This window comes from Octopus sinensis, linkage group LG25 (assembly GCF_006345805.1).
Source record: "Octopus sinensis linkage group LG25, ASM634580v1, whole genome shotgun sequence".
NCBI classification, from domain to species: Eukaryota; Metazoa; Mollusca; class Cephalopoda; order Octopoda; family Octopodidae; genus Octopus; species Octopus sinensis.
Window position 1 is genome coordinate 1,305,672 of NC_043021.1, and position 12,500 is coordinate 1,318,171.

Consider the following 12,500-nt stretch of genomic DNA (forward strand, 5'->3'; position numbering starts at 1 on the left):
TTTCTACGGCTGGATGCCCTTCCTAACGCCGACCACTCCATGAGTGTAGTGGGTGCTTTTTACGTGCCACCTGCACAGGTGCCAGATAAGTCTGGCAAACGGCCACGGTCGGATGGTGCTTTTTACGTGTCACCGGCACGGAGGCCAGGTTAGGCTGGCAACGGCCACGATCGGATGGTGCTTTTTACGTGCCACCGGCACGGAAGCCAGTCAGGGCGGCACTGGCAACGGCCACAATCGGATGGTTCTCTTATGTGCTACCAGCACTGATATCACAGCGACAATTTCTATTCATGTTGATCAATTTTGATTTTTCATTTTTTCATTTTTTGATTTTTTGATTTTCACTTGCCTCAACAGGTCTTCACAAGTAGGGTTTTGTGTCCCAAGAAGGAAAGGTATGCATAAGTGGACTGAGGCCATGGGTGATGGTCTCACTTGTACTGCCGCGTCTTCTCACGCACAGCATACTTCCAAAGGTTTCGGTCCCTGGTCATTTCCTCGGTGAGACCTAAAGCGCGAAGGTCGTTCTTCACCACCTCATCCCCGGTTTTCCTGGGTCTGCCTCTTCCACAGGTTCCCTCAACAGCTAGGGTGTGGCACTTTTTCACACAACTATCTTCATCTATTCTCGCCACATGGCCATACCAGCGCAAACGTCTCTCTTGCACACCGCAACTGATGCTTCTTAGGTCCTCTCTCAAGGTACTTACACTCTGTCAAGTATGAACACTGACATTACACATCCATCAGAGCATACTGGCTTCATTTCTTGCGAGCTTACGCATATCCTCAGCAGTCACGGCCCATGTTTCACTACCATGTAGCATGGCTGTTCGTACACAAGCATCATACAGTCTACCTTTTACTCTGAGCGAGAGGCCTTTTGTCCCTAGCAGAGGTAAGAGCTCTCTGAACTTTACCCAAGCTATTCTTACTCTAGCAGTTACACTTTCAACACACCCGCCCCCGCTACTGACTTGGTCACCTAAGTAACGGAAGCTATCAACTATTTCTAGTTTTTCTCCCTGGAAAGTGACGGAAGTTGGTCTCAGAGCATTTTCAGTGTTTATTGCTCCTGAGCATCTGCCACATACAAAAACTATCTTCCTAGTTAGCCTTCCCTTGACGTTGCTGCACCTCTTGTGTGTCCATAGCTTACACTTGGTGCATCTTATAGAGTTTCTACCTACGCCTTTCCTACAGATCGAACAAGGCCATCTACCTGAAGGCGTTTGTGACTTGTCTACCTTCCTACTTATTAGGACTTTGGTTTTAGCTAGGTTGATTTTAAGGCCCTTCGAATCTAATCCCTGCTTCCACACCTGGAACTTCTCCTCCAGTTCTGATTGTGACTCAGCAATTAGAGCAAGGTCATCAGCATAGAGGAGCTCCCAGGGTCATCCTGTCTTGAATTCCTCTGTTATTGCCTGGAGGACTACGATAAATAGGAGGGGGCTGAGGGCTGAACCTTGGTGGACCCCTACCTCTACCCGGAATTCTTCACTATACTCGTAGCCAACCCTCACCTTACAAGCAGCGTCCCTGTACATGGCTTGCACAGCTCTCACTAACCATTCATCTATCCCTAGTTTCCTCATTGACCACCAGATAAGGGATCGGAGGACCCCGTCGAAAGCTTTCTCCATGTCAACGAAAGCCAGGTACAGGGGCTTATCTTTGGCTAGATATTTCTCCTGCAGCTGTCTTACCAGGAATATGGCATCAGTGGTGCTTTTCCCAGGCACGAATCCAAACTGCATCTCATCTAAACTAACTCTCTCTCTAATTAGTTGGGCTATGACCCTCTCCGTAACCTTCATTACCTGATCCAACAGCTTCATACCTCTGTAATTATTTGTATCTAGGGCGTCACCTTTACCTTTGTAGCAGTTGACTATTATGCTGCTACACCAGTCATTGGGTATGACTCCTTCGTGTATTACCTGGTTAACTATACGGGTGACTAGGCTATAGCCGACACTAGCAGATATTTTGAGCATCTCTGCAGTAATTCCTGATGGACCTGGGGCTTTCCCTGTCTTCATGCTTCTAATTGCCTCAATTACCAATGAACTGTCAACTCGGATAGCTGGTCCCTCTGTTGGGTCGACATTCGGGCAGACTCTCTTTATCCCATCATTTTCTTCATTCAGCAACCTTTCATAGTGGCGTCTCCACACCTCTCTCTCTTTGCATCCTCATTTAGCGCAAGTGAACCATCATCCATGCGAACACATTTCTCTCCTACCACATCACGATTCTCTCTCACACACTGTCTTGCAACGCGAAATACCTCAGCAGGTTGTCCCTTAGAAACGTCCAGTTGTCTTCTACCCCCTGTGATGCTGTATCCCCTTCTACTTCGTCAAATGCTTCAAGTAATATGTTCCTAAATCTCTGTCCATTTGTAGGATCTTTAAGATTCCAGATCCTTCTTCTCCATGTTGGTCGTCTTCTGGTCGTCCTCTTAGTCCTGATCCTAAAGTCAATAACTACCAGTCTATGTTGTGGGGTACATTCTTCGCCTGGGAAAGTTTTAGCATTTATAAGCAGCCATCTTTTCCTTTTCCTGGCAAAGATGTAGTCAATTTGGCTGGTATGTCGACCCGATCGGTAGGTGTCGCAGAACTCCAGGAGCCTGGTTCCCTCCACGTTGCGGGAACCATAGCCATAGCCTCCATGTACACCATGGACGCCCCCAGCATGTTTTCCAACATGCCCATTGAAATCACCAGCCACAAAGAGAAGGTCTTTATCGTTCGTCAACGAGGTAGTCTGCAGTAAGGCGTCATAGAATTGGTCTTTCTGTCCATCGGGTAGCCCTGGCTTAGGCCGATTAATGGTTGCTAATCCATGATGAAGCACTATTCTTTAAGTATTCTGTCACTTACTCTGATTACCTCATATATATATATATATATATATATATATATATATATATTTAAAAAGGAGATGTCGACCACGAGTGGTGATATATAAAAGGATTGAAGAAAATGCTGACAAATAATTGAAGTAATTTAAGTAATTTAATTAGTGAAAGTTCTTTTACCGGTTGCGCATTTGTTATGCTTTCAACTTTTGATAGCATAACAAATGCCAACCGTAAAAGACTTTCCCTATTAAATTACTAAATTACTTCATTATTTGTCAGCATTTTCTTCATTTCCTTTTATTATATATATATTATATATATATATAATATATATATAATATATATATATATATATATATATATATATATATATAGTTTATGAGGTAGATAATGAATTATCTTATTACGATTATTCAAATGATAACCGATACCTGGGTAGCAAAAATCACAACAGAAAAAGCCGGTTGAGGTTACGACCATGGGGTCTAAAATCCTTGCCTTAGTGCGGAAATTTGAAGTTTTATATATTTAGTGTAGGAAGAAATGGAGCTGAACGAAAACTTAACAAAATTCCTTTTTATTATTTTCTACATATGTTTCAAAGGCTGCAAAGTCCCTAATTCGGATTGAATAAGGAGTCCATTTTGCACCCTTTTTCTTCAGGAAAATCCAGGAACTTAATTCTCCAACAAAATGCACAGCAAGCTTTTCGACAAACGCTCACGACGAGCCCATGGAATAAATGGCACAAACTGTCTGTCAAAATGCGTAGACGCCAGGCTAGGTGAAAGCCGACGAAAAGGTCCGTTGAGATAATTCAAGGTTAAAATCCGGTTAACAGGAAAAACAAAGAGTGTGTACGTATTCTGTATGACTGGCGTTAATATTTGAATTGTTTTAAGAATGAGTGCTAGCGTGTTTGAATGTGAGAAGTTGCATTCATGTATGTGTGTGTGCGTCTATGTATGTGTGGCAGTGTGTTTAGAAGGGAGCAAGGGAGAGAGATACAGCAGATATCAATGGTCAAGCAACAGAAAAAATTGTGTCTGTGTGTTCGTCTGTAACCATTTGATAGAGAGAGAGGGGGTGTCAACAGTGGTCATGGCAGGATACCGTGACATCCCTGACAGCAGTTCTAGATAACTAGCAGTTCTTACACTAAACAGGGGAGTGATATCCCCTTACAAATTTAATTCAAAATTTTTTTCATTTTCTTAGGAAATCAAGGGGTTAACTATATTAGACTTCATTGGTATGAAGAAAAGTATGCCTTTTCAGTGTGTGCATCTGAAAGAATTTTGCACAATCGAGTTAACAAGGTGCCCTCGAGCGAACAGAATATGAAAGAGTTCCGGTTGCAAAGAGCACAGATTTTTTGCCTTTATCAAACGGTATAGACACCGATAAAATTGACCATTCCAGTCTAAAAGTTGAATTCGCGTTCTTCAAACGCCAGACTAATTTACTTAGTCCCGTAGCGTGTTTCTTTTCCTCATCACGAAACGTGGAAAAATGATTCGATATTCTAACAGCCAATTTCGATGATGAAGCTCCGATATACATGTAGACATCTGAATCAGTATAAACTCTGCACTGGTAAATGGCGTTTCTAATCTTGGAGTTACTAGATAAGAACCTTATTCTATTGGGATTGGCTTCCGATATTAATACAGCGTTCTTATTACTATGATGATTGTAAAAACTACCGCTGGATTCGATATTATTCCCGCCATTCTCATTGCTATTTAATGCAATATCACCTGCATGCTCCCTGCTACTGTGAATGCTGTGATTGCTAATGTCCGTAATGCTACTGTTGTTAAAACCGCTGCTAATATTGTTGTTGGGACTCCCTACATTAATGACTAGATCAGTGCTCTTATCCTTATTACCATTACTTACGTTAATGACGAGATCATTGCTCTTATCCTTATTACTATTACTAACACCAACGTTGGTATGGAGGTTGCTAATATCTGTGCCAGTACTATTATTATTATTATTATTACTGCGTGTTATGTTGGAATTAGACGGAGCAGAGTCTCCGCTCATGGGTGAGAGGGTCTTATTTAGCAGCTTATTGTTATGGGAGGAAATTATCTGTGAAAGATTTTTAGTATTGGAGAAGGCTATCCTAACTTTGTGTGAATTTACAGTGGAGAAATATCTCGAATTTCTGGGAAAATTCTGGCAATTGCTTGGCGAAACTGCAACGGTAGGTTAGATCTTATTGTTTACCAAGGGAATTACAAACCAATATATTTTTTTCCTGTTCTTGTACTGGCTCGGGGAGTCATCTCTAACATTAAGGTGGGTATCTCTGGGTTGAATAAGGGTTTTGGCCTACGATGGCCTCCCCTGGACCGCAAATTATTTATGTTATCTATATTTACTAGTTGTACTTGTATCGGCATTCCTCAGGCTACCATCACTACTTATATTATTTATGTTATTGTAACTTGCCTTATCCTGATGATAGAATGCTGGTTTCGGAAGGGCCGGGTCTATATATGCTACCTTCTCCCTATAACCGGCTTTTGACAGGGCGGCATTATAAAATTCCGCTTTCTGCCTAAAATGTCGACGTTGGCAGACAATTAGTTAATCTTTGAGAAATGTTTTTACCAAATTGTCTGTTATAGTTTTGCGTGTTAGAGAAAACACTGACATACTTTAAGTTAGTGGAAGGTTTGTGGTAGGGGCAGTACGAATCGCTATGCAGGTCTAGTGTGACATCTAAGAAATTTACCTTGGTAAGTTCGTTATCAAAAACATGCTCATGCCCATTCTATTAAAGAACCTAGCTAATCTATTTTAGTTTTCGTATCATTCTATTCGGGTTGTTCTGTAGGTAAAACAGACAATCGTCACGATTATAGGCCGCCCGATGTCCGGGAATTGGTCGGATAATTCATAAGATATAGATTCCGACCAAATCGGCAATCTGGGCGCTATCTGAACTACCCATAGGTACATCGAACTCGTTGGGAGTATCCTTACGAACCCATAACTTATCTTCAAACTGTATAAAGGATTTTCTGGCGACTAGAATATATCAATTTCTTCTCTTGTGAGGCCTACCTTATTATGTGCATGCCACAGGGCCTTATTGAGTACACTAGGGTTAATCGAGGGGTAGAAATTAGCAATATCGAACTGAATGAACTTAGTTCTGTTTTTTATTAGGGATAGAAGAGAACCACTTTACGACTTGCGAGGAGTTCGCCCAAAGGTAAGCTTAAGCTTATTAACTAAACTAGGAATGTATTTGTCTAAATGTACTTACTGATGGAACCGATGTCGGAACTAGAAGGCATATGAGCCTTAATGCTGGATTGGTGTGGAAATTTGGTTTGTGTCCTTAACGAGAATCTAGGTTGTCTTGGTTAAGCGTTTGTGTTCTCATTTGAAGTCCATAATTAGCCATAATTTTCTTAATCTCCAAGTTAACTCTTCTCAGTGTATTCTTATTTGTAGTTCTATAGTTCTTCTGGATCTCTTTTCTGAGTAATTCTAGGTACTGGTTTTTAGGTATCTTGTAAGTGTTCCTTGTTTTGTCAGATTGGACCAGGATTCCGTCTGAGCTGTTGATATCCTTAGTAATTTTGCCTAGGTATCTGAGGTGTTCATTCCTACGGGGCGATTTCCTGAATTTAATGCTCCTTACAATGCCCCATAAGTCGTCCTCAAATTTCTTCAGTCCGGGGTTAGGTGGTGGCGTCTCCATCGACTTAAAAAGCTTCTTATATTCGGATGATGTTGCGGACCGGTTCTGTTTTAAATCCTCGTTATCATGAAAGAAAGCGAGCCATCTAATCCGGTTGATGAATGCATTTGTTTTGCAGACAATTTCCTTAAGGAAGGCTTCCTTTGGTGGTATAGGAATGTCCTTAAGGGACGCGTTAATCTCGAACAACTCCATTTGCGGTATCGGTTAAGGTAGCAGTTTCTTGGCGAAGCTGTATATGTGCATTTTGTTGGAGAATTAAGTTCCTGGATTTTCCCGAAGAGAAGGCTGCAAAATGGACTCCTTATTCAATCCGAATTAGGGACTTTGCAGTCTTTGAAACATATGTAGAAAATAATAAAAAGGAATTTTGTTAAGTCTTCGTTCAGCTCCATTTCTTCCTACACTAAATATATATATAATATATATATATATATATATCTTATATATATAATAATATATATTATATATATATAATATATAATACGTATATACACATGCACGCAATCATAAAAGTACATTCATACATATACGCATACGTACAAACATAGATAAACGCATACGCATACTATCTTCTAGACATATTTGTTCTAATATAGTTCTCTGAAACCATATCTTTTTTCAATCATTACTTGTTTCCGTGTATGTATGTGTGTGTGTGTGTGTGTGTTTATATGTATGTATCTAAGTGTATATGTGTGTATTATTTATGTGTGTATGTATGGGTGTAATCTTTGGTATATCTATAAGCTCAATTACTTTAACATACTACGCTCACTGACCAACTGACCAGAGTTCACACTTACGACTTTAAAGTATATGCTGTAATATTAATGACATAATCTCTGTGACATATCTATACTCGTAAGCAGTTATTTATCAGAGAAACCTGTTGCATGTATTGTCATTTAAGATATTGTTGCTACAATTGTTTAGAGATTACTAGTGACAACTGTAAATATGCGAAACGTCACAACTCGTACAGCATTGAAAAGATTTTAGATAGTATTTTGAATTGACTTTGATTTACTATAATATGTTGGCTTCCCGTCCTGTAAGTTTTCAACGACCTTATTTCATGATGTGGAGAGGACTGCTGGTTCAAATGGACAATCAACTACCAGCTGGATCATTCTGATTTTTTATTAGATAATAGGGCATAGAATATCGTCACATATAGAATAAAGTAGCTAATCAGAACTTGCTTATTTATCCATAAATTAGTGCTCGGTCTTGATTCCCTGTGAGTAATTCTGTTACTACTTCACCTAATAACAACTAATTCGCTTCCAACGGAGCCTACTATTCAATGATCTACATTCCGTTGAACACACATACTTAAGATCGACTAAAAAGTAATAAAACATACAAGTGTAACTAAATTTATAGTCAGTTTAGAGTGTTGCAAGAAAGCATTTGAGTGTATGTATGCGTGTGCGCGTGTGTGTGTTTGTAAGACGGAGAGAGAGAGAGAGAGAGAGAGAGAGAGAGACAGACAGACAGACAGACAGACAGACAGACAGACAGACAGAGTATTCATGACAGCTTATATTAATTCACAATTTTTTTTCTTATTTCCTAATACAGAGATCGTTTAAAAAAGTCTTCGGGCATACAGATGACTGGGGACCTGGTTTAAATGAAAACAGAACTGGTCGCTACCAGCCGATTTCTGTATCCGACGCAAACCTACCAGATTATTTAAAGGCAGTCGAAAAGCCTTCAAGGCCTGATGATGTAGTTGTCACTAAATTTTAATATTGACTTCATATAGTTGAGAGAATATTTAAACAACAGCAATAATAATAATAATAATAATAATGATAATAATAATAATAATAATAATAATAATAATAATAATAATAATAATAATAATAGTAATAATAATCAGAAGAAGAAAAAGAAGAACAACAACAGCAGCAGCAACAACAACAGCAGCAGCAACAAGAAGAACAACAACAACGACAACAACGTTAACAATATTAATGAAAATACCAAGACTAATATTAATAAACTTTCTCACTGCCATCCTAATTCTTATGGCGAATGATAAAACTTGCTCAATACGGAGCATAAGTCTCGGATTTCTAGACAACGGCAAATGAGATTTCGTGCGGTTCAGTACGTTATTATAGGTTGGAGTTATTGACATAGAAGAACTTATACAGCCGCTAACTCCAACCACTACTTACTAAACTATGTATATATAATGATACAATATATACTCATCTATGTACGTGTGAATGTTTACAATAAATAATTTTAGGCAATGTAAAAATATATATAACTATACTTATAATATGCTTATATATATATATATACGTGTGTGTGTGTGTGTGTGCATTATGTATATATAGTTAGGTTATATTCTTTTAAGAATGCTGCAGAATATCTTATAAAGCTCGTCCACCTTCAGATTTCACAGTTGGGGATTTATTTGTAATCACTACAATTGTTTCCACGCAACGTAGTTCTCCAAGTCGCAGGTATTTGGTTATGTAACCGTTTCCCTGCATTATGAGATCTAGTTGTGCTTCCTCGGGTGATATATAAATATTGTCTCTGTAAACTCAGATTCTCGGCTTCAAGCCCATCTTTTCTGTCTGTCGTGGCCTGCGAGGTAGTAATAGCCACTTAGTGTGTGTGTGTGTGTGTGTGTGTGTGTGTGTGTGTGTGTGTGTAATTATATAGCTGTTGTTTAGATATGACAATAATTATATTTGAACATGTTTTTCTGTATTTTGTGAAACTTTTCTTGTATATAGCTGCATGAAGGCTTTTCATGATACCTATCTTTTGCAACTGAATTATACCCGGTCACAAACGATATCACAGGCAGTCACATTATGTGCTTTATACGTGTGTGTGTGTGGGTGTGTTTAAATACATGTATATGTGCGTGTATGTGTTTGTATATATGTACACACACGCGCGCACCCACACATACACACACACATGGTCTATCATTATCATGAATGCCATAATATGTAATGAAAACATTTCAAGTTTCGACTTAAAGGACCTTTTGCACAAAATGGCCCCCTATTTTTCGTCCACAGTTTTCAGGGAAGAGAAATGAATTCTGTTAACATTAAAGTTATTTGGCAATACATATCATTCCACCCCTCTCATGCTGTAACAGGCCCATTGAATTTACTCTCTACATACCACACTGGTCTGTATCGTATGACAATATATTCCTTATTTTGTCAGGTGATTTATTCTTTATGATTCTGCATGTAAACCTGACGGATTATCCTGTAGACCACTTAAGCGTCCTGTTACATTATGACACAGCTCTGAGCAGCTCCATGACTTTTTCCAAAAAATATTCGAAAAAAAAAAAAATCCTATTCCTACAAGTTTATCTCTAATGTAAACTGAACAACTGTCATATAATTTTTATAAACATCTCTTCACCATGAAATTCATCCAACTGAATGTATGTATTTCTTCGGGAAATTTCACAAACATTTATCCACTACTTAAAATGTTAATCTTTTATTTTTATTATATATCTATATTTTCCACAGTTTTTATAACACAATTTTACGGTAGTTTTTGACAATATCATCAAAAATAAAGAATAAATTCAAGAAACATTTGTGTTGTTTTTTATTATCAAGTTGGCACCTATACAACCACAGGTCACTTTCAGGATTCCAGAAAGACAGTTCGTCACATCCCTGGCCAGCCACATGTGACACCTCAAAGATGAAGGGACCCCTTACGATATCAAGTAGAAGAGCTTAGAGTGGCCGGGAATCTACATTAACGGGAGTGAACGCTGCAAGCTTTGTATAGCTGGGTGAGCAAGGATACTCGAAGGCTCGTTCAGACCTGGATCACTGAACACTCGCTAGGAAATTTAGTCCTTGCATATATATATACCTATCTACATAATACTAATACATATATACATATACATATATACACATACACGTGTATATATATGCAATGTGTATGTTTATATGTATATATGTATGTATGTATACGAGGTATGATCAATAAATATGCGGACTGTTGAGCAAAACCTTGAGCTCTGCTGCGCATGCGCTCTAGGTTTTAACGTTCTAGCTCACTTCCCCTATTTACAGCAGTGCTTGGAAGGAACGTGTGTAGCGTGTGATCATCGCATTGACCATGACAGAGAAAGTTATCATGGTGATACCTGCTCAGAGGCCTACGCAAAGTTGCAGGAAGTGTAAGGAGAGTAGTGTATCAGCCGCACACAGGTGTAGGAGTAGTTCAAACGTTTCCAAGTACTGCTGTAAATAGCAGAAGTGAGCTCGAACGTTAAAACTTAGTGCGCATGCACAGCAGAGTTCAAGCGGCTTCACTGAGCTTCGTTACTATAGCAACAGTCCAGATACTTATTGATCAGACCACGTGTGTATGTATATTTGTATACGTGTATGTATATGTTTATGTTCTTTTTCATATAACAATGTGAGTCTGATACTCAAACGATGCTGTAAAACACGCGTTCCTTATAGCAAATTCCCATGTCTCCATGTAATATACGTTTTCTATCGCAATAGTATCTAGCAATACTTTGGGGCATTACTTTAATTATTAGTACTAACTTGGTTGTAAGTTTAATGAATAATTATTTATAATAATGATATTTATTATAATTATATTTCTTATTTGCCCATTTAATGTTGTTCCAAACATGATTACACACAGACAGCAATAATATTTTGAGTATTTCTCAAGCGTGTTGATACATAAATGCATATTTAAGTGAATGCATATTCATTTAATTTAAGTTTGAATGTTTCCATACACATATACAAACAAATTTGATGTAATCAAATTCAAACCTCAGTATCAATAGTATTAAAAATAAATACTATTATCTAATTATTTTAATATATGCTTACGTAAAGGCGGCGAGCTGGCAGAAACGTTAGCACGCCAGACGAAATGCACAGGAGTACTTCGTCTGTCTTTACGTTCTGAGTTCAAATTCCGCCGAGGTTGACTTTGCCTTTCATCCTTTCGGGGTCGATAAATTAAGTACCAGTTGCGTACTGGGTCGATTTAATTGAATAGCTGCCCTTCCTTCAAAATTTCGGGCCTTGCGCCCAGAGTAGAAAAGAATATATGCTTACGTACAGATACAAATAAAATTAGCATAGAATTTATCGGTTATTATTTAATGTAAAAGTAATTAACAAAGAATAGTTGATAATTTATATTTGTCGAAAATCTTCTAATAATATACAGGTTATGTTTTAGCAATTTTTTTGTTTTTTTTCATTGTATGGGGGGGGGGTGTAATATATATATATATATAGATTCATCGTAAGTTGATAGCGGATTTTTTGTAAAAACACTTAAGCGTACTATTGTTAAATAGATATAATATAATGAATTATTTTAATTTGAATTTAATTTCATTTTCATACGCACGTATAATTTACGGTTAACTATAACAGATATAACGATTTTTTAATTAAAAAATTTTGGGGAAATGTTACTTTTGATTATGAGATTCGGATAGTTTAAAACCTTCTTATGGGTATGATTTAGAGATTTCTTTGTTTTTCTCAACTCTCTTGAGGTATGAATTATACTATATATTAACAAATTCACCATAACTTTATAATGTTCAATAAAAAAAAAAATACTTAGCGTCCAATTGATAAATGGAAGATATATTATATATATATATATAATATATATATATTTATATGTGTGTGTGTGTATACACTTACATACATCATATATATATATATATATATATATATATAGATATATATATATATATATACGAAAGAAAGTTTGAAAATGCAATTTTAAAAGATGTATAGTTACTTTACCGGTTTCACTCTTTAGAAAAAGATTGTCAAAAGTAACATGTAAAAGTTTGGTTGTGTTAATTATTGGTTG

At 37.6% G+C, this 12,500-nt stretch overlaps 1 protein-coding gene across 4 annotated transcripts in view; it reads left to right on the top strand.

Annotated features, from left to right (window-relative positions):
* LOC115224310 (sodium- and chloride-dependent glycine transporter 1) overlaps positions 1–9,998 on the top strand; it is a 63,952-nt gene extending 53,954 nt beyond the window's left edge. For 2 of the 4 annotated variants that reach the window (XR_005003843.1, XR_005003841.1), the window contains exons 15-16: positions 8,190–8,417; positions 8,481–9,998. Coding sequence is in view for 1 of the 4 variants with exons in the window: in XM_036513353.1 (XP_036369246.1) it covers positions 8,190–8,360 (171 nt within the window). In the remaining 3 variants the exon portion in view is untranslated. Of the gene's footprint in view, positions 1–8,189; positions 8,451–8,480 lie in introns of those variants that run through there. The other 2 variants (XR_005003842.1, XM_036513353.1) reach the window with 2 other exon arrangements.
* The last annotated feature ends 2,502 nt before the right edge of the window (positions 9,999–12,500 follow it).